Below are 24,774 nucleotides of genomic sequence, written 5' to 3' on the forward strand. Positions count from 1 at the left end.
ACACGAACAATGTACGTTTTTATTACATGTATTCATAATTGGTAGCTTTATTAAAAAAAAAAACAAACAAATGTCAATGTTTCATCGATGTTAGATAAAAATCTTTAATTACAATTTTTATATAAGAGCTAAAAGTTTTTACACAAATATTTTTTTTTTACTCCTGCACAGTTCAAAATGTCAAACACACTTTAAAAATGCATGAGTCATCTTGAAACATAAACAAAATGCTATTTAAGGTCATCAACACTCGTTCGTAAATGACAATAAAATAAAAAAATCAAAAGATAGCGTTATAAATAAGATCAAATTAAGATAAGTTTCAATAAAAACTACACACTTCATTTCCTATGTAATGGATTTAGACGACTATTAAAACATCAGTAAATTCACGGACAATTAAACGTTCTTTCATCCATGAAATATACCTCTTCTACTTTATTCACATTTGTTGACAATTTTGACACTGTTAAGAGTGGACAATGCTACTATCGATTCTAACTGGGTCTTTAAATTTACTAAGATTACCATCACAAACCAGATTTATTTAGTTAACAGAATCTCGTAGATTTTTACTCATTTTTTATTCATATCGTATATGTTTTTAAGTTGATTTATGACATTTTTTATGTTGGAATTGTGTAGCTCTAAATCGATTTAACGTCATGTTTTATTATAGTGTCTGGGCTATCTTAATAAATTATTATGACAGTACACTGAGATGTTGGAAATAAGTTTGTCTAGCGGTAAAAATTATGATTTGAGCCGCGTCACAACAAAACCAACATAGTGCGTTTGGACCAGCATAGATCCAGACCAGCCTGCGCATCCGCGCAGTCTGATCAGGATCCATGCTGTTCGCTATCAGTTTCTCTACTTGTAATAGGATTGGTAAGCGGACAGCATGGATGCTGATCAGACTGCGCGGATGCGCAGGCTGGTCTGGATCCATGCTGGTCGCAAACCCATTATGTTGGTTTTGTCGTGACGCGGCTCATATTTTTTTCATAAGAGAGCGAGACGTCATCTTATTCATACGTAATTACATTTCCAAATAAACTTCATGTCAGGATCTGAATGTTATTTCTTATATAAGATAACATAGATGATAGCTTAACATGCTGAATCGGAGCAAAGAATTTTACCTGCGTTGACTACCAACAGTATAGAGCCTGGCCATACTACCGGATGTGAAGGCTTGCCAGGCTTTATCATGTTGGCAAAGCAAATTACTTTCGGGTCCAATAAGTTAAGGGGTAACACTTTTGTCACGGTTGGAGTGATTGCAGATTCTGTTTTGTGATTGGAATAATTGGATTAATTCTTTAAACAAAATGATGGTCATACTTTTTAATGCCATTCAAGTTTGAACCTCTCGAAGATAGGGATTAATATACAAATACAATACAAATACTTTTATTGCAAATAAAACATTATTACAATGTTTATAGCAAAAACAAAACATATATATACATTCATGAAAATGAGATCTGACATGGAATGAAAAAAATAATAATAACACTATTTCCTGAAAGGTCTTAAAATACTTAGGAAATAGCAGGTTGCACAAAATGTCTTAAATGTGATATTGATACTACATCTAGATGTTAATATGATATTAATTAATACTACATCATCAAGATATTCTATCTTTATTTGCAAAATATAAAAACTTCGAAAGGTTGTTTAGCTCTATTTTCGATTTAGAATTTAATAAAGACTCAAATTTATTAATTGTTGGCCACCTACAGAAATATCCCTTTAAAAACTTTTTTCTAAGCTCTCTATATCTAGGACACACCATCAAAAAGTGAAACTCTGTTTCAACTCTGTTCATATTACAGGACTTACATAACCGTTGCTCTCGCGGAATATTCGTATATCTTCCGGATTCTATAAATAGCTTATGTGCAGATACCCGAAATTTTGATAAAGTTGTCATATATTTTCTATCTTGTATACAATCAATATACGCCTCGCGTTCAAAAGTGTGTTTAAATAAACTATAGCTTTGTAATCGCGGAGAATTATTTATTTCTGCATACCATGACTGCTTATAATTATCCAAGATTCTACGCTTTATCATATCAAAGGTAACATTATCTAGAACTTGGTTGTGCCATACGTAACCGAAACCATGCTCTTCGAGTATAGTTTTTACATGTGAAGCCCAATTTTTGTTTCTATACGTGACATTGTTATCCGCGTCAAATTTTAGGACACTGTATGTTTTGAACGTAAGCGATAAGTTGTCATGCGAAATAAGTTTTCTCCAATATTTCAAAATAGTTATTTTTCGATAAATATTTAAAGGGACTCTACCAAGCTCCCCATACAAAGCTGATAAATTTGTTGATTTACGTACCCCTAGGATATACCTCAGAAACTTTAAGTGTATCATTTCAATATCAGTGGCTCTATGTGTACCCCATATTTCTGAGCAAAAATTCAGCACGGATCCAACTAACACATCAAATAAATGAATCTTTTTTGCGTTAGGCAATTCAATTTGTCGAAAAATAGAAAACAAGTTATGCAATGAAAACGAGGCATGGTCGGCAATTTGTTTCTGTGTGCGTGCCCAGTTACCATTTTTGAAAAAATTTACACCGAGATATTTAAAGGAGTTCACCAGTTCAATTTTTTGACCGTATATATAGAAATCTGCTAACGTACTTCTTCCATTTTCAAAAACCATGGCCTTCGTTTTGTTAACATTTATTTTCATACCCCATGTAGAGCAGTAATTCTCGATATCGTTAAGCATAGACTGAAGAGATTTTTGTGATGTAGCAAATAAAGCCATGTCATCCGCGTATAATATCAAAAATAGTTTGACGTCATCAATTGTTATGACATCATCTAAATCACTGTTAATGTTTTGTGTAATGTCGTTTACGAAAAACATAAACATAAGAGGCGAACTGGGTCTCCCTGTTTTTAATCCAATGTCAGAAGAAAGAAAGTCAGAGACTTCTGAATTATAACGCACGCATGACTTCACCGCAGTATACATGGATCTTAACGCCATGACAAATTTACTACTTACGTTTTCATTTATCAACTTTTGCCACAAAAATTGCCTGTCGATTTTATCGAAACACTGCTCGTAATCGATGAAATACAATAGAGTTTTTGCTTGGAATTTAGTATCTTAGATATGACGGCGTTTAATATAAAGATACAGTCAGTGATAGATTTTCCTTTTGAAAACCAAATTGGTTGTTTGACAATTTATCATGTTCTTTCGACCATTTACTCAAACGATTCAGTAATATTTGCGAATATATTTTCGCTATTATATTAATCAGTGTTATCCCGCGATAGTTCTTAGCAACGTTTATATCACCCTTTTTAAATACAGGGGTTATAATTCCTTGTCCCCATGCGGTGGGATATTCATGGTCATTAAAAATCTTGTTGTATAATTTATTGAGAAAGGGAGAGATTATGTCAAATGTCGATTTAAAAATTTCAGCGGGAAGATTATCTAATCCCGGAGCTTTATTACTATTTTGCATGAAAACAGCGTCACGGATTTCTGTATTAGATATTTCCAAATCCAACGAAATATTATTAGAATTCGAATTTTCGGGGATATGTTGGTCGTTATCGTTTGTTAAACCGCCGCCGAACATTTCTTGGAAATGTCTTTTTAGCTCATCAATTGTCAGAGAGCTTGCGATTGGAGTTTTCTTTTTATATGACTTCTTAATAGATTTCCAAAAGTCACGCGGTTGAGAAGATGCCAAGCTACTAATTCTACGACCTTCTTGTATTCTATAATTACGACGCGCTTTCTTTTTTACTTTATTATAACTAGTTCTCGCGCTAACATAGGCGCAACGGTTATCGTTGTTTTTATTTCTGTTATAATTATTTCGGCATGCACTAAACGTTCGTTTGGCTGTAAAACAGCTGTCATCAAACCATTTTTTATTTGAGAAGTCACATTTATTTTTGTTTACAGTAACTCGTTGTGTTTTCCCGAACACATCGTATGTTTGCATTTTCATGAAACTACAAAATTCGTTTACAGTACAGTCAATCGGTTGAGTGCATACTTCATTCGTTAGGCGGCTAAGTATGTCATGATTATTCATGAGTTTATCACGGAACAGCGGTATTTTACCTGTATCCCAGACAATTCGATTAATTTCATTACCTGAATTAATTTCCTTATTTTTGTCAATATTTGTGTGAACGATTCTGAATTCGAAAGATATACAAGCATGATCCGAAAATTCATTAAAATCATGAACCGTAAAATTAAAAACATTATCAAAATCTTGGTATTTCAATAACAGGTAGTCAACTAAACTTGCACCTAGTCGGGAGGTAAAAGTAACAGCCCCGATACCTAAATCACTGTCAAGCCTACCATTGGCTATCAAATAATTTGTCGCAATGCACATTGCTAGCAAACTCCGCCCACTATGATCTAGCACGTGGTCTTGACTTATTCTTAGCGGGATAGATGTAGTGTCAATAAATGGCTGATCACTATCTAAATATTTATCAAAAGTCAAAAAATCACAGCTATCGCTGGAACGAGCATTAAAGTCTCCAGAAATGAAGACTTTACCTAACAATTCGTACTTTAAAATACCCTTTTCTACCTCGTCATAAAAATCAAAATCATTAGTTTTTAAAATTTTGGAATCTGACGGGGGTATGTAAACATGGCAAATATAAACATCTGTTTTAAAATTAAACAACTGACCTGATATTCTTATCCACAATATTCCGTTATCAATACTTTCAACTATTGAAACATATTTTGCTATTTCAGTCTTAAAATACACAGATATTCCACCACTAAAACGTCCTCTAGAGTTTTGTTTAACCTTAGTTCCATATATATGATATGCCTTATAACCAGTAATATCTAAATTTAATGTTTCTTTCTTAGAAATCCAAGTTTCATTTAAGAAAAACAAATCAAATGAATCGATAAATTCTATAAAGTCACTGTCTGTAATGTTCCGTTTAAGTCCATTTATATTCCAAAATGCAACCTTAAGTGATTCCCTCTCATGACTTCCCTACTTTGTGGTTGGTAGTTTGAATTCCTCACCGTCGATGAAGAGTTTGGAACCAACAAATTTCACTGCTTTGTTGGCTTTTTTGGCGTCGTTCATAGCCGGGTATAAAGGTTTCCTTGCCTCTCTAATTCGTTTTGGCAGCTGGGCTCCTACGCCATATCCCAAGGCTTTTAATGCGGTGTTCTTGTTGAAGGCAGACTTTCGAACGAGCTCGCGTTCCTTAGGGTAGTGAAACTTCACTACAATGGGTCTTACTTTTTTGTTGTGCTGCGGCCCAATCCGGTGTGCACGATCGATTGTCACATTGTCCGGAATATCCAGAATGTCCGAGATAATAGATTTCACCAGGGTTTCACTGTCCTCGTTTTTGCCCTTTTCACATTCTGCTATGCCATAGAATAGCAAGTTATCCCTCATATCTCTCATTTCTAGTTCCGAAAGTTTATCGTCGAGATCCATTTCTTTTTCAAATAACTTTTTTGAATTGTGCTCAAAATTGTCGCAGGACTTTTTCAGATTCTTAATCTCCGATTTTGCGAATTTAAGCTCGTCTCGGTGCCTATCAAATTCCGTTGTCAGGAAACTACATGATTTTTCTGTTTCAGTCACTCTTAGGTCAATCATTTTTAGACTTTCTTCCATGTCGGTGACCTTAACATTTATAACATTCACGGTTTTATCTACTGTTGTTAATTTTTCCTTGATAAGTTTCATTTCTTCTAATATTTCACATGCCCACGGAGGCGGCTGTACCGGCTGTACCGGGTTACTAAAACCGGGTGGGGTTGTGTTCATAAGTCCAACAAAACCTCCGTGTTGAGAATAAGGAGAAAAAGACATACCACAACTTGTGTAATCCTCGAAGTTAAACCGCTTGTTAGTAGTATTCGTGTAGTCCGAATCACGATTTACCTGACTGATTTCACTTGTATTTTTACACGTGTCCAAAGGTGATATTACTTTTCGCTTATTTTTCTTCTTTTTGCCTGCACTATTTTGGCTATTTGCTATTCCAGACATAAATAATAATGTTTATACACTGGATTAGAACAAAAATTCCAAGAAGCGCTCGATATTTCACGTAAATAATTAAATTTTACTCAGAGCTAAAAAATCCATGTCCATCTCAAAATCATGACCTTGACCTTAAATTAATATAAGATATGTTATATTTCCTTGCTTTACAATTTATTATTTTCGGAAACATGTGCCTTTATTTGTTACTTTGGATTGACAGTTGTGTTAAAAAAGATACACATTGCAAACGCAAAAGTACCAATGATATGGTTGTACTCAAAGTGCGTTGTATTTAAATTGTTTAATAAATACGTACCTGCATGCATATTTTACACATAATAATTAACTGTTGAAAACTGAAATGTTTCTGGTATAACACTAAATATCCAATATGTTTTTTAACCGTATATATAGCAATATAAATCATACGGTTTCCAATAATATAAGGAGTGCTACTACGAATTTGTTTACGCAATTAAGTTTCTATTAATCAACACTATTAACATTAATGTTTAAATGAAATGATTTTCTATAATATGCAATATTTTACATTTCAGGCAAAGAAAGACACATTATTTCTTAAGTAGCAAGACATTAATAAACCATTAGATGTATGTGATTAAAAAGTGGTGCGACATGAATCATAACGAGGAAAAGGCGACAAGGAAGAAACACATCACCACTGCATAAGGAGAGAAACAAATTAAATATCTAATGTCTTGAAATACGTGTTTGTAGTCGGCACAAAATTAATAACATAGAGGAAGGAAAAGGGTATTAATAAGCCTAATATAGTTTGATTTTTAATACCATATATGAACAAAGAGAACAGATAGGCTTTACCAGCAGGGGCATATGGACACAATAAACTAATCTATATTTGACACTTGCCATCTCGATATATCTGTGACTTGTTTGATACTTTGAAACATTCAGAAAACAGGCCTCTTATTAATGGGAAAGTTCTTAACAACAATTGTTTTTAGAGTAGCAGCACGTGTCGGTAACGAAGTAATGTTGTCCCGTGAGGTTGTCTAATGAAATAAACATACTCTATGTGAATTTGTGTTGCTCTGAATAATTAATTAATGTGTTCGTTCGATTATTGTGCTTGATTATAGAATTGACGAGGAGCACTGGAAAAAAGATGTTACTGCAGATAAAAGGTAATTAAAAGGGAGACTGGCATCGGCGTTTGATGACGATAAGGATATATTACATAGATAGGAAGGATTTCTTTGAAGAGTTTATTGCTAGATAGTTTACATAAATATACAGTTAAGTTTACTACCTTCTGACTGGATTTGGGCATTTGATTACTCGAGAGTTATTGACAGTAGTCTGTCATATAAATTGTTGATCAAATTTCAAGAAGTAGTGAATATTTATTGTGATGTGTAGACTTCTTATGGGAATAATATAATTACAGTCCTGCAAGAGAAATCTTCAATTATCTAGAATATGAAGACTTAAATTGTAAAAAGACAGCAGAAAAAAGTTTTATATTACAAATATAATAATGTATGAGAGTGAATGAAGAGTATGAAAAGGTAGGAAGATAGTTTTTACAGCTATAAAACCTATGATGGTGACACCAGGGAGACAAATCTCCTCGTAGTTATCATGATTACTTTACCCGATACTTTAAATGCAGAATAAAATAAGGCGTGAATGTCGCCCGCTACGTTTTGTGAAGTAGCTGTGAACGCCGATAAGCTTATCTATATTTATGTGACAAGACGGATTGACAGTAAAACAGATTCATACAATACGGTAGGCGCGGTCAGCTTAACGTGCATAAAGTTACTTAAATTATATCACTGTGAAAAAAAAACAACTTATTAGCAGAGACTGTTTGGTGGTGTCCAAAGTCCTAAGAAAAGGATCACACAAGCTTTTGAGAGGAGAAAATCCCGATTGATTATCGATCTCAAGCTAAAGATTCAGATTTCATTTTTACACCATCCTGTCGTCTAATTGTTATAAATCCAATACTTCATGTGGTTAATATAATTGCAAAGGTAATTCGGATTTTACAGCGATGTCCTTTTCGTTTATTTTGTAACAAACCTGTTTGATTAACCAATAAACTATTACAGAGGGAGGATTATTGGAAATTATAAACGAGCAACGGGAAACACTGGTGATGCAATACCTGATGAACACGGAAAGCTACAAAAAGCTTTATGACCCTTAAAAGCAGACTGACATGTCCCGAAATAAGCAAACTGGGAGATATAAAACCACAATCAACATTCTTTCGGCAATACGTGGATCAATATCGACAAATGAGTCTAACTAATCTATTCAGTGAAACTGATTACAAAAAAGAGATAAAAGAAATAACAAAGTTGAACACGATCGTTTGATGATAATATAAAGGAATAATATCTAGAAAAAAAAAAAGAAATTGAACGGATTAATGCTGTCTACCATTCCTGTGTCTAAAAAGAAAATTATTTCTGTTAAGGAATTGAATAAATAACAAACCGTCTAGAAAACTTATAAGACACGTTTGATTGACAATTTGTGAATAATCCTGTCAATACTAATATTTAAACGAACATAGAAGAAATGATAAATTGTAAACAAACTTAACAAATGTGATAACATGTTCTGTGAAATTTGACCACTCTGCTGTAGGTACTGCTGTATTTCCATGGAAACAATAAAACGATGTTAACAGACTAGATATAGTTCAAAGAGTAGATCGATAAGGGCAAGATGTTACTATATTAAATATTGAAACAGACGGACTCTGTGGGCATCGGCCAAATTTGGTATAATTCATAGACACGCTATAAAAATGATGATGTGAGACCATGTCGGGATAGAGAGAAAATGAACTGCTTAGACGTTGGCAGACGGTCGTGTAGATAAATGTTGAACTTATTTGGAAGACGTCACTGTTGTTCAAGATGGGAATAAATTGAAAGCAAACTTTGCGTGCGTGTAAATAAGGCAGACAATTTAAATTATATTTCGTCATGCTTGCCTATAAATCAGTTGTCTAAGAATGACACTGGGATATAACTGCACGAAGTTTCCATGGTTTTTCTGAGACAACCGTAATCAATACTCTGTTGCATGAACGACAATTAATATCTTCAAAAAACATTTGGAATATTTGGAATTTGAGCTTCAAATAACATGTTACGTGTTAACAAGAAATCAAGCAAATTGTCATGAAAATGGAATCAAAATTTAAAGCGGTTTAATTTAATTCTCAATCTCAAATCGAGAATTATTTTTATATCCTTCTAAAGTTTCCGGATTATTAAAATTTTGATTTATTACCGAAAGTTAATAATCGACATTATTGAATATGCGATGCAACTTATTGCGTATTTAATCTTAAGAGAAAACGAAATTTTGCTTCGTCACGTATTGGAAATTATGCATCTATTGGATCCCGTGAAAGGGGTTTAATGGTTATTTCGAAATCTACTAGAGATTTTATGTAAATGATTCTTCTACATAAAATTTTAGAAGATATTGGATTTGTAAAGAGGTATTGATTGAGTATCACTCTTACATAACACAATATAAAATAATGGTGGACCGTCTTATAATGTGTTGCTATCTTGTCTTATTAATGGAGGCACCATATCCGATTTAATAATGCTAAATTAATTTCTTAAACTTGGATAACATTGGGCGTTGTTTACATGTGAAGAAATTCGCAATGCTGTGGTAAAGTATGGCGAGTGTCAAAACATTTCGTTCAAAATAAATATTTATTTTTAGCACGTGATGTGACATAAAGAATAATTGTTATTTTATAAAAGTGACTTATTTATTTTTGAATGAAAGTTGTAAAAATTTAATTAATATTTGAAGGACAAAATGATTGACTTTGGTATTGCACTAACATGGATGATTATTTCGCCACTTGCTTTTGTTACGGATATATTTGCTATTGTTGTGATCACACATTACTTTCCTTTCTTTCACGGAACTGACGTCACGTTAATATCCATTCTTACGGCTATGGCGGGAAACGCTGTGTTTGTATTACCGATCCCAGCCTTTCTTGAATTAACAGACAGAAGATGGAACCCTAGTTTATGCACTGGGTATCTATGGTGTGTTTTGACATTTCGGTTATCGCAAATTTTAAGCCTAATGGTGATAAGTATACATTGGTCTACTTTACTGAAAATGTCCGCTCAAAAGAAGAAATATTTTTCGACGAAATTCTTAAAAATAACAATTGTGTTCATTTGGATATGTTCGGCGATATTTGGAATGCTACCACTTATTGGAGTCGCAGAAGACGATTTTAATGAGAAGGACACGTGCAAATTTCTTGCCTTTAACATTGGCGGTGGATACGGATTATTTTTTCTTATAATTATATTCACAGCCATGTTTGTCGCCATATTATGTGCTTCAGATGCTATGATATTAATAAAACATATGAAAGTGGTCGCGAAAACTAAGTACCAAGCCGGACGATTCCACATTCCAGACAGGAGGTCGGATTTACCTTTACATGGGAACAGTTCATTAGCGGAAAGGTACCACAGACTCCAGTTTGCATGGGACCTCAGTAAATTTGCATTAGTTTTCGTGATATTGTCCTTCACCATCAACCAGTTTCCGTATGCGGTAAGTACGCATGTTTTATTGCATTCAATTTCAGTCTTTTGCCTCAGAAGAAAAATGGGATTATTAAGAACCTCAACAACACGCTTTCAAATGCTTTTAGAATTTGACAAGATGTAATTAAAATACTCTAGTCATGTTTAAGTCGGTGAACAAGTCTCTGAATAAAGCAATACCTTAAAAGCCTTTTAGAAGTCTTAACAATAAAATAAAGAGTGCTTGTTAATTTTAAAGCATTATATATGTCTTTGATGATCGATTTTAGTATTTAATTTGATAGGTTTGATAAGGACTCACTCTGAATAAAGACCTATTTAACCTATTTAAAGTTTTATGACTGTTTTAAGTATGTCGTTATAAAATCGTTTTAAGGCCAAAGTTGTTACGTCAATAACATTGACATAAAATAGAAAAAAATCAAATCACAGACATATAAAGACGTTATGGTTATGGTTTAATTAAAAAATGGGTGCCGTTTCCTGTCCTCGGAATTAGGGGACAAAAGTAAGTTTTTATAAGTTTTGTGCATGAAAGAATATTATCTCATTCTGATACTGAATGGGACAGTGAATAAGTTCTAAGTGTAGTAAAATAAAATATAAAATTTCATATGAGAAAACACACCCTTCCCCTCCCAAAACACACTCCTCCCCACAAAACACACTCCTCCCCACAAAACACACACGCACAAAAAAAAAATAGAGCGTAAAGTGAAAGAAATTCCACCTCACCCCCACTTCACCGTTTATATTCTTTATGAAAATGACATTTCGATCATCTAGTGAACTGGTCTAGGTTTTCATATAAATGTCATTGAATTAAAACTTGTAGATTTGTTTCCCTGCTCTCTGTTTCCTAGTGTTTCGTTTTCGCACTAGGGTTAGAGGGAAGTCTAAATCATATACAAGCATTTTTCCCCGTCTTAATTCTTACTCAGTGCTTTACTTTTCAGTTAGGGGCAAATCATATAATTGTGCTGTCCAATGAATACATTTTATAGATTACTTGCATTTGTTTATCTATATTCTGCCTTGTAATGTATATATCACATTTGTATACTTATTGTGTCTGTAGTTATGTAAAAACTGGTTGTGTAATTGTTCAAATCTTCATGTATTATGGAGGATAATAAATAAATAATAATAATAGTACTGAAATATTAATAAAATACTTAAATGTCCCCATTTGTCAACGTAATATCTAAGAGATTGAATTTATTTGAAGTAACAGTAGCGCAAAAAATGACAATGCAAACATTTTTTTTTAATGCAAACATTTGAAATTCTATAATGCTATGCTCTATTCATCATAGAATCTGTTGTTTTTTTTCTCATTCATTTATGTCTTCTGACATTAATACCACGCATTCTATTATGCACGGTGTTAATAATTAAACTATAGTGAAATAACTGACTGAGTGGTGGTAATATTCCTTTATGCTTGTTAGCGGAAATGGCAAATATAATATGTATTCTATTTCATATTTGATATTACTCAGCAATTTTCTAGATATCTCAGAGTAAAAAGGAGTGTATACATGTATAAGATCTGGCTCTGTTAAATATGTAGTACAAGTATTGTATATCAATATGTTAGTTTATTTAGAGCATAAATAAATAAATAAATAAATAAATAAAAACAATACAAAGAATTTGAAATCACACGTGCCATACTAGTTTTCTCTGGAAAATCATAATAAGTACACGTTATTACACGAAAAATTAATACAGAGGCTATTATTTCACACTTTTATTAACTGCCAGGTTTCTTGTATGTAACAATTGATAAAGATCAAATACAGTTAGGGATAATATTACATAATTCTAAAAATAAAAGACACCAAAGCGTCAAGCAAGTATCTCATAGTCAATAAACCATTAAATCCAATTCAACTAATGTAATATCTTATTTTTTTCTATGATAAAAATATCAGGAAAAATTAACCGATCACTGTTGGTGCCAAGATGATGATGGTAAATGTTAACATCGATTTGTTTACGTCTGCTGACATATTCTACACAAACAATCTTCAGTTTCTCAATAATTGTATTTGAAGTTTTATTGATCACAATATATCTCTAGTGATGTAAAGGCTTCAGTGGCGAAACATAGCATTTAAATTATCAAATAAACATGTACAAACATATTGTTTACATACCCTCATGGACCCCCAAAACAACCCCTACCCCCATTAAAAAATGCATAATGCAAAATGTTCTGTTGCTATTTAAATCCTTAAGATCTGTACAGGCCAGTATTAGGCGGCATGTCCATGCTGTCTGAGTTGCATCGTTTGCTATCCAGTCAGTACCAATTTTGATTTATTTTCCTAAAATTTTGATTGGTTAACTGGGAATTTTTTTTAAAGAAATTTAGAATAGTGTGTGTTCCAAAAGGTTATCAATTACAGTTATTTAGTGAAGTGTGATCGCTGTAAAAATTTCCCATTTACTTTATCCCAGCATTGATACAAATGCTTTTAGTACTTTTTTTGACTACTGCTCTTCAACCGGTGCTAGGGGGGGGGGGCATTGCACGTTCTAGGAGGAGGGGGGGGGGGGGGCATTGCACGTTGAATCATCTCTCACGAACAGACTGAATAAAGTCAATAAAGTTGAATTTGAAAATTATATCTTACTGATTTTGTTTCTTTCCTACTGTTCTCGAGGGACCTCTCTTTTTTCAAATAAATTTTCAAGCAATGGTTTCTCGGATGTACTGTCTGCTATCAGAAATGTTCAAGTCAGTTTGTTCCATTTAAGTATATAGCTGTACTATGCTCATAGAGTAGAATAATTTTATCGCAGAAATTTATTGAAATCTATAAAATTCTTTCTGAATATGTCTGATTTGAATAAAATAATGAATAAACTATGTGTGGGAAGCAGCATTCACTAATACAGGTCAAGTAAACTTGGTCTTTTCTGAACAAAAAATGCCAGTTTCTTTAATAACACTATATGATTCATATTGTGTCAACCTATACAGTAGTGTGAAGAGTTTAAAACATGACATATTTACTTTGTGTGTTGTCAAAAATAATGTTTATTGTATATAAACAAAGAGACTGTGTAGCGATGATCAATATTTTGAAACATCAAATCATTATCATATCATATCATATCATATCCTATCATATACATCATATCATATCATATCAATCGTACATCTTGGTATATCTGTAATACTCTTGCTGTGATAAAAACAAATGTTTTAACTAATATCAGTTTCTGCCAAGCAATATAACTTTAGACCATTCATCATTTATTTCTATAATCTATAATTGTCATTTTAATAGTTTCCATAACATTCAAAGTATATTTGTACTATGTGTCTAAATTAGGACTGTAGATGATAATATGAAGTCAAAGCATATAATTAAATAAAGGTTTTATGAACCGGTTGCCATGGCTTTGATTGATTTTTATCACAGCATAGGAAGGGCGTATACTTGAATGAGAACATAGTAGAGAAATGTTATAATCGAACTTTATTATCATTATAATTTAACTTTGTACTTATCTTTACATGTACATGTATTCATTAATCGATTAAAGTTAGGTAAGATGCTATCAGGGTAACATGTAAAATTTCAGCCGGTTTTTGTTAAAAAATGCATTTATTCTACTTGATACAGTGCAAATTTGAATTGTAGTTAACTTTTTGGGTTCCAGACCATATATGACTGCAAAGAAAATCTACGATACGTTAACAAAATCAACACCATTCCTCCCCCGAAAAAATAATAAAAACAACAACAAACCCCCCCCCCCCCCAAAAAAAAAAAAACACAACAAAAAAAAAAAAAAACAAATAAAAAAAAAAAACCAAAAAACAACAACAACCCCAACAGCAACAACAAAATAAAACCAAACAACTACTCCACAAAAAATCAACAACAAAAAACAAACAAACAAAAGAAGAAAAAACAACAACAAACAAACAAATTAAAAGACAAAAACAACAAAACAAAAAACAAAAGACTATTCGTTTTGTTTCAGTAAATGATCGAAATATATTTCCGGAGGAGATACCAGTATGATGTTTTATTTTCATATTTTGCGTGACTTGAGAGGAGATACAACAGCTGGTATACACCGGTGAAATATAAATTGATGCATGTACATCAAACAAAATTAATGTTCTATTTATTTCATGCTATTGTATTGGTTTTCATGCGCTTAAAATTACTAATTCTGTAATTCTGCAGCGCATCGTTATGCGTTCTCCGCGATTAAGACATAAAAATAATTCTGTGAAGTTTTTTGAAATTTTATTACGCTCATGTGTTTGCATTAATCATGTACATTTAACGATGGATGTCATTTTTTCTGAAAGTTCGATGAAATTATAAGATATGCAGTTCATCTGCTGTCGGAAAAAAACTTCGGCTAAGGTGGAAATATAGTTTCTATAATCCAACCGTGAAATTATCAAATTGTGATATAATATAACGTTTATATCGTTATTTACAGTTTCAGTTTCAGTTTTTATTAAACCAAGGCATATAATACCATCTTAATTAGTACGCGCTATCAGTAAAAATCAGATGCGTAATGATTTCTAAAGCTAAAGATATCGTTAAAACAACAACAACAACCATTGCAAAAGCAACAGCACCCACTCCAAAAACCCCCAAAAAACCCCAACCCCCCAAAAATACCCCTAAAACCCAACAAAAACAAAACAAACAAAGGAACAAGCAAACAAACAAAAGTAAAAAATCACACCCCCTCCCCCCAAAACAAAAACAAAAACAAAAACAAAAAAACAAGCAAACAAACAACAACACCCCCCCCCCAAAAAAAAAAAAAAAAAAAAAAAAAAAAAAAAACAACAAAAAACAACAACAAAACACAACCAAACAAACAAAAACAAACAAACAAACAAGAAACTACAAAAATCCACAAACAAACAAAAGAAAACAGCAAAAAACAACAACAATACATCAAAACAATGGATTTTGAGTTAATTGAACAAAAAATCATCATGATGGCTCTATGAATATTTCTAATAACAACTGTATGAGCATTAGGAAGAATAAATGTACTTTATAAAATCAAACAGTTTTTTTTGTGTGTGAAATACCAGTTATATATACACGCGCACATTAAAACAATGTATTCAATGTTGAAATTTTAACAGAAAGAATGCTTGTCAGTTAAAAAGTCATAGTACTTCACATGTATTGACTAATGAAAATACACCTAACAATCAAGTCGCTAATGCTGCTAATCATGTGCAAAAAGCCTTCCAGAAAGTGCCAAGTAATACCAGCAGTCTGTCTAACCGCATCTATACAAACTGAGACTAGTTGATCGTATCTTAAATTGTACACACAGAGTGACATTTATTCTATTTTATTAGCAACCTGTCTCTATTTTCCCCTGAAGCAAATTCAGTTATTATTGTGCTGCATTCGCCGCTCTGAATCCATACAAAAGTGATTGGCGTCGAATCGGATTTCCTTATAAGTGATGAATGTCACCGAACGTTCCATATGCTGGAAATAAATCCATTATTGAATGTTAATCTACTGTATCAAATCTGTGAATAGAGCATGGTTTTACTTAAATGATTGTTAAGGACTGCTCACTAATACCATGCCTAACTTTATGATCCAAGTAAAGGTAGTAGAAAAAAAACACAACAAAAACAAAAACAAAAACTCACAAATATAAAAAAAAATGCAAATTGATCAGAAATCGCAGTACTTTTTGTCTTGAAGCAAAGAATACCTTTAAAGTATTTGATTTTGTTTAACCCTGATCTGTTCACATCTTTTGAAAGGCGATCTATCATTTGCGTCTTTTGTATAACGATTCTTAACATTATATCCAGTGATTTTTTTTTCTTGTAAATCTATGAGATTGAACTCAGATATCAACGTAAGAAAACTAATACCCCCTCTGAAAAAATAATTTGCAACCATAAACCTTAAGCTCCCAAAAAATGCTTATTGGCAGCTTAATGACGTGCAATAAATAGATGGAAATATTCAAACGGATTGAAATATGATTGGTCTCTATATCAAATAAAGTGTATTCTATAAAATTAGTTATTAGGGGAACTAATTAGTAATGAACTATGTAATTGATTGATATTTGATCTGTTAAAGAGCTAGCGAATACAAGTAATAGGGAAGAGTCGTGTAACATATTTACCAAAATTAATTTATTGGAATTATCGCTTTTTCGTATCCATTACTGTACATTTTCGGAGATAAAATAGATAGCAACACCTTTGCAAGTAAGCTTACTTGACTATATTAAAAGTAACTTCCATAATAAATATCTTACCGTATGTTAGTGTTTAGTTCTGTTAAGTTTCTATTAATAAAAGTGGACAGGTCTTCAGTGGGCACATTTTCCACTAGTATTTCAAATATTGTTGAAAAGAATAGAAATGTTTTATTCGGATTTTGTTATATGAAATGGTGCTTGACAAAAAAAATTGATAAAGTTTTAAGTGATTTAGATTATACTGTTTATCTGATGAATTATGATATATTGTTCTAGAACACTTTACTATCTGCTTTAAAAATATATGAGCCGCGTCACGACAAAACCAACATAGTGCGTTTGCGACCAGCATTGATCCAGATCTGATCAGGATCCATGCTGTTCGCTATCAGTTTCTCTACTTGTAATAGGGTTAGTTAGCGAACAGCATGGATCCTGATCAGACTGCGCGGATGCGCAGGCTGGTCTGGATCCATGCTGGTCGCAAACCCATTATGTTGGTTTTGTCATGGTACGGCTCAAATGTTATATCGTATCATGTGTCTCACACTTGCCAACAACTTCCATTGTGGTTTGTTGTTATGTCTGCTACTTAGTACTATCAACATAATTATTCATTGTATTACACACCTTCCATTATAGACCAGTTCACTTTAAGAAATGTTATTGATGTTGATGGAATATTTAAATTGTATAGAAATGCATGTCCGAATTCCAAGAAATGCAAACATGTCTTTAATCAACTGTTCCATTTAATATTCACCCGAAACGGTTTGTGAATTATTCCGTGGAAATTAGAGTAAAGAAATGCGCAAACAATGTTTAAATCATGTTCATGTAACGCTGTATGAAACCATGACAATAGGAAATTCACCGATTAAATCACCAGAATACAATAGCATCTCTGTGTCTGCAAATTCGGTTCGAACAAAATAATGTATTGATCTTAAAATTGCAGAGGAGAAACGAGTTGATTACAAAATTACCGAAAGAGAATATATAAATGGTTAATAAACAAAAAAAAAAAAAAAAAAAAAAAAAAAAAAAAAAAAAAAAAAAAAAAAACAACAACAACAAAAATCAAACAAACAAACAAAACCGCAAAACGTTTAACTTGTTTAATGTGTATTATGCCATAATTTATGTAATTGCTCCATTATTTAACAGAGTAATGTTAAACACATTGTTGAGTCCAATACTGAATTCTATTGAACGAGTAACATAACATATATTGGACGAGGCGCTAGCAGATCCCAACATAGATTTTGCATCTGTGTACGAGTCCAATAAAATCAGTATGGTTCTCATCTGTCCAGGGTATTGAAAGTATGTGATGTAAGGACTTTGTATAAAAAAGAGATGCTTTCTTGAAAAGAAATGAAAAAAACCTATGTATTGAATAAACAAAGGAACACATGTATATGCTGCATGTTTTATGATTATTGACATTCATCGGATTTTCTTAATTCAACTTGTAATCAAACAAATAACCTGGTAGTATAAAATGTCAAATAAGAACAGACATACGAGTACTAGTCAACAATAACAGACATACCGGTCAAATATGCTCAACAACACTAAAGACCAGAATCAAAGAGGCTGTCTAATGATTGAGGTCATATAACGTCCAAAACAACCACAAAAGTATATCATAAAATGAAAAATTCACTTAACAGTTATCTTGGAAGAAATGTCAGAATGACAGATATTATCTCACCAAATTGAAACATTTACTATTACGGTCACTTATACAATTACTGTTTTAGTGTCGATGTATATGCCATTTTTTTATCTATTAACCCTAAACCTCCTGGATTTCTTAGTTTATAAAGAAATTATTTTAGTTAGATTGTAGATAGAGCTATAAACTTACAGACAAACTCTCGAATCAGTTTCTTGAACCATCCAGTATCTGAATTTCTTAAAACACTGGTCAATGTTTTATTTAGATTATCAGTATTGAAAGTATCAATATAAAAATTGTAAATTGATTAACCAACAGTTATGGCATGTTTAGACTCCACAAGACGGGTTGTTCTGGCTCTATACTGGTGGCAAAGGCTCATCACTTTCGCTATTCGCAGGGTATGGGTTAAAGGCACATGATTCCTGCTTATGTTAACAAAAAATTAAAATTTGTATTTAAAAGTAAAATATTGTTAAGGTAACAAAGACAATTATTTACACAATGGAAACAGCACTAACAAGTTAACAACCAATGTAAATTATCAAAAGGAGGTCAAAATATGCAAAAATAGCCCTTACTGCGCTAGTAACGCAGAAGAAATATGATGAAAAATACTGCCAAATCGATCATATATATTGCACATAACATTGGTATTATTACTTTTATCTTGAATTATTTACTATTTCTAAAAGTTCTGTACATTTTTCTAAAATATGATTTTCTTGAAATATTTGGCTCATTTGGAGCCATTTACCTTTAAGGCATAATAATAATGGATTATGGATTGTCAATGGTACATTTAATATGGGCACATATGTGACTTACGGTTTATTTTGTCGTCTATAACATTTAACATGCTGGATACTGGAATACTCGTAGTATACAAAATCGTTACTCGACCGACATTTGGCGTCGGCGGTCCATTATTCATTTCTTTTGCAAAACAACTTGGAATTAATGATAAATCTGTTATAATTCAAAGTGAAACATTACATTTGAGCATTGTTTAGGTTTTAGACAAATGTAACAGAGAATCTCGTCGTGGATACTTACATTTACTCTCATACTTAGTTTTGTATTGTGACCATCCTTATAACAGAACTAGAGGTTATACCAATGCTTACTGCTTAGTTTAGGTATATAACTTGAATGAAATATATAAATATGTTATTGGCATGAAATATAAAAAGTTACGACGTTTTATACTGATGGAATGTAAGCTTAATTTCTACTCAATCAAACCGAGCCTGCTACACTTTCAATTTTTCCGTTTTGTTTTTCTATCTCTATTTTATTAGGTCCATAATCACATACCGGTTACACTATTTATATCTGGTCTAAACTTTATGGAATAAACTATCATAATTAAAGTTGATTAGAATAAATAGGCAAGAAAATAATAACTACATACTATAAAATGTTATATGATGAACGGCCATGTTTTTGACAAAAGTACTACATACTAGATATTTCATTTAATATCCGTCAGATTAAACAAAACATAAAATAAATTGTCATTTTTATCTATTACACAAACAGCCATCCATATTTCTTTAGTTTGAACTTTATAAAAGGGAAGAAAAATAATTAAATAAGTTAATTCTATATCTAACAAAACTATTTATACTGCCTATTGTTCGATTTTATTTTTAATCTAAGTTTTCTTAAAATTCATAATTTGTTATAACACAAAAAGAATTTCCTCTCGTATAACATTCACTGAAATACACTTTTTTTATTTTGCAAATGTATTATTCAGTTAACGCAACAATAATACATACAAAAACAAATAATCAAGAGAAAATTTTTCAAATATTTGACAAGTTCAACGTGCTCACTTTAAACATCGGTGTAGAATTAGTAATCAGCTACACTATTCGTCAGACTTTGAGCCAAGTCGCTCAATGATATCATCAATACGTTTCTGCAGAAACAAAAAAACCAATGAAATTTTTTTTGAGCTAAGCTTATAGGAAAAATACTTGTTACATCTTCAAATTGCTTACTGTCAGTGAACTGTGATATTTAAGCTTGCAAGTCCCTAAAATACGGTACAGTTTATTTTGAAATTCATTTGGCAGGCACCTGAATTCATTAAATCATCGGCCAGACAGCATAGTTTGACAGGTTAAGGCATGCCTGGTACAATCTAACTTTAAACCTAACAATTAAAAGATAAACCGTGTTACTTTTTAAAATAATTTTATACTAAATTAAATATGTATTTTTGTCTTTACAATATTTCTCATACCTTAATATATATGGACACTTTTTTTACTTTTTCAGTTAATGCAAGGTGTTCAGACATTTACGAAGATTGATCGTGGCACACTAGAGGTAATCTCGCTATATATGATTGGTTTTGAAGCATTGCTACTACCTCACACCCTTTGGCTACTGAGCAGACGATACAGGCACGCGCTGACGTACCAGTGGCAGGTGCACGTGCTGAAGAACAAAGACAAGGAAGAAGATGGTGAGACATAATATATATACTGATAATGCTCGTAGATATGACTAAATGTGAACTTCTTGCAAATAAATCTAAATTTTTTTAATATTAATCGTTCCTAAAAATATATAACAATACATAATGCTCACAGTGAGAAACTATTTGACTATTATACAAATATATACTGTATACCTAGTAACTTTAAATCCGACAGCCTTGTTGGAATAAGACAAGTTAAACAATTTATTTATATATTCATAACGTAAATGACTGTTGTGAGGCAAGAATACACGTGATGTTATATTTGTTATATAAGTTTTTACTGTTTCATATGACATTATCTTATTACTAATTTTTCTTTTGTAGATGCATGTTCTGTGTTAATATATTAATATAAAACATTATTATTTCAGAGCCTTATTCTTGTACATTACAATCTTACACCCAACGGGAAAGAGACCGTGTATCCGTGGTTCCGTCACGACCATCAAGTATTGGCCGTGCTGGAGGGGCCAGTGCCACAGGGACAATGCGATCCAACAAGTCAGAGACATTACATAGAGACCATGTTCATGTAAACGGACAGACACGTATTCAAACCCTCTTCAATGAAGGAAGTAGAGGTAATTCCCCAAATCCACAGGAGGCTCGTGTAAATGGTGTCATACGAGGAGAAGTGCACGTAGAACGTCCACCATCAATTTATGATGAACGACCAGTAGATATACAAAACTTAGAAGTACTACAGAAGAAGCATGACGCTTTAAGAAATGAGGCTAATATGAGACTAACGCCTGCTCAAGCAAATAGCAATGCAACATTATCAAAACAAACTGCATTTGTACATCGTCACGATGTAGCACGCACCTCCTCTGGAAAGTCAAACAAAGATATTAATGAACTTATCCGTAAAAAGAACCTGCCGCCAATATTTGTTAATCAAGGTTTTGAAAAATCTCCCACAGTTGAAGAAGAATCTGTTAAAACGGTCGCAAGAAGCGTTCCGGCAAATATCAGTGGGAATTCTCTCCATTTTTATATGTCTAGTGATTACCATCCAGATTATTTAACAGAAAGTTTACCAAGACATAAATTTAATCAGGTTCCCTCAACCGAAAGTGAAGCAGGTGAAACATATACTAATGATGATATTGACGAAGTACTGGACGATGAATCAATAACTGATATTCAAATAGTGAAAGCGAGAGCTGCCTATGTTTATAACAATGAACCTAGTGGCAATACCTTAAGCACATTTAAAAATACAGAAGAACAATCTGTAGGAAACAAGCATGTAGGTAAAGGAGTTTACAGTACATTTGATGATTTATGTCAAATGTATCTAAGAGATGAAAATGAGATCGAATTTAATGATAACGCTATTCCGTTAGACGATATAAGCGACGGGTACACCTCTGTTGACAGTGCTGTGCCATATGGAAGTAAAGTTAAATCTACAAGATACGGTATACAAACTTTGCAATTTTCTAGTTTTAAACCAAGTTCTAATTCAAATGACGTGAGAACAAATGTTTCTCAAAAAGAAAATGAAATCAATGTCAGGACTAATCCATTTGCAAAAAGAAGAGATTTACAGTTTGATAGCACTTCTTTCACCACATCTTTAAAAAGAAGTGATTCTGGACAAGGATATTGGTTCGAAAAACCTTTACCTAGAATGGAAAATCCTCATTTACCTTTAGATAAACCTAATCCTCAAAACATTAACTTATCAACTGTTAATAAAAATCCTAAATTCACAATGTTCAATGTGAGTCCAATGTTTGATTATCGTTTAAATGATGAATTTGGCGATAGTGATAGAGACACGAGGATAAGCTTAGGAGATTCTACAGGCTTTTCTGTTACAGGTGTTGATAGCATTTCTGTCAAAACTGAAAAAAGTGAAGAAAATGTTGTTCAGAAACAAACTAATAGTATAGATGACGAAAACGCAAGCTCCGGCAGTAATAGCAGTGTAACTGTTAGCCCATATCAGGAAGAAACTAGAAGACGGCCATGGATGGATGAATTAGATTTCCAGACTGAAGAAAATTCGGAAATTCGAGAACCCCTTGTCCAAGATTCTGATACAGATACATTAAAAGAATCACATGACAGTTCTGAGCTACGATTTGGATATACATTTGATTCTAGATATGCAGCGTCACCACATAGCGAGTTATCGACCCCGGTTTCATCAATTTTTGATGAGGACACAGACAGGGGATTTGAAGAGGCACTTGAACAACATATCAATCCTGGAGCTAACGTATATGGAGGTGTAGGTCTTTGTTTTGAGTCAATTAAGGAGGAACCAGAGGACCTTACAAGTTCAGGTTCTAATCCATTTCTTGACAACATATCAAATGGTGACGAGGAATTCAGGACCCAAGCAGTTGTCTCTCGTAATTCAAACTCTAGGACGTCAAGTAGTACGAGTCTAAGTGATACTCAGTTAACAAACAGTCCAGGGCGATCTAAAATTCAAGTAAATTTTAATGTAAGTAAACCAACTGGTGTTATGTATAAAGCACCGACTATAATAACAACGGATGCAGAAGCAGAGTTCGGTGATTCAGGGTTTACATCAGGATTAGAAAAAGGAAATATGAGTGACTCATCTGGTCAACAAGAATTTACTCCACGTGGTAGAAGTAGCCCTTGGCCAGATGAGGAGAAAGAAAACTTAGACCTCTCATTTGAAACAAATTTTTGTGAAAATGAAAATGATGATTCAAAAACTGATCACTCTGAATTGTCAAAAGGGATTAAGAATGGTAGCTTTAAAACCGATGAGATTAAAAAGCCAGTGCATAAAGCTGTAGAAAGTGTTAGATCTGACAACAGACCACATCCAGTGCGGGTAAAGTCTCTAGAAAGAACTTCACCAGCATCTACGCGAAAGCTTCCAAAAAGGGGCCATTCCTTTGATGGATTAAGAATGGACGTTAAACCAGCTTTCTTTTAGTGTTATGTGTTTGAGATATTTGCACTGTCTATTATCATTTATTTTCACAAAATATTAAAAAAAAACTGTCAAAATAAAATTTTAAAATAAAAATTGTTTATACTTAAGAAGAAAATATGAGATCCATTGTATTGAAAATTGCTATTTACTTATTGCCTGTGGTATTAATTATTAATTTATCAATTTATTCATATTGCATGATTTTGGTGCGGGAAACCTATTACTATTTATTACTTTATATATGAATAGTCCTAAAAGAAGAACAAGCTAGAAAAGGGCAGATAAATGTTGATTTTGAAATTGTCTAACAAATATTCATAAGCAGCGCCTTTTCGATTTTTAGTGACAAATCGAATTTGAATAACGGCGGACATGAACACGCAAGCTAAATCTTTGAACTACAGCAAACAATTAATGCAGACAAGAAAGACCTGAACAAGTAAAATGGTTTCCTGCGGGAAACATTTTTAATGATATAAAGATATTTTATTTAACTATTTTCAACATTGTTTGGGGAAAAATAAATAAACGTTTGTATCAGAAATATAGTTTACAATAATCGATCAATAGAGGAAGGTATATGGAGACTGGTGACCGTTGAAGACCGGAGACCGGAGAGAAGGTCGAATATAAAACAATTATTTCGTTTTAAGAAAATGATTAAATACCATTGTATGAATAATTCCGTGCAAAAAATAAAGTTAACACATAAGTTTACGCAGAAAATATCTCTATTTATTATGGCAGATGCC

At 32.6% G+C, this 24,774-nt stretch overlaps 1 protein-coding gene across 1 annotated transcript in view; it reads left to right on the forward strand.

Moving 5' to 3' along the window:
- Window positions 1–24,457, forward strand: part of LOC132720118 (uncharacterized) — a 28,490-nt gene extending 4,033 nt beyond the window's left edge. Inside the window, exons 2-4 of the mRNA XM_060704113.1 lie at window positions 6,620–10,673; window positions 20,886–21,075; window positions 21,465–24,457. Coding sequence (XP_060560096.1) covers window positions 9,909–10,673; window positions 20,886–21,075; window positions 21,465–24,022 — 3,513 coding nt within the window. The 5' untranslated portion in view covers window positions 6,620–9,908 and the 3' untranslated portion in view covers window positions 24,023–24,457. The remainder of the gene's footprint in view (window positions 1–6,619; window positions 10,674–20,885; window positions 21,076–21,464) is intronic.
- Window positions 24,458–24,774: the final 317 nt, after the last annotated feature.

This window comes from Ruditapes philippinarum, unplaced genomic scaffold (genome assembly GCF_026571515.1).
Source record: "Ruditapes philippinarum isolate M1 unplaced genomic scaffold, ASM2657151v2 ctg4191_1_1_1_1, whole genome shotgun sequence".
Lineage (NCBI taxonomy): Eukaryota > Metazoa > Mollusca > Bivalvia > Venerida > Veneridae > Ruditapes > Ruditapes philippinarum.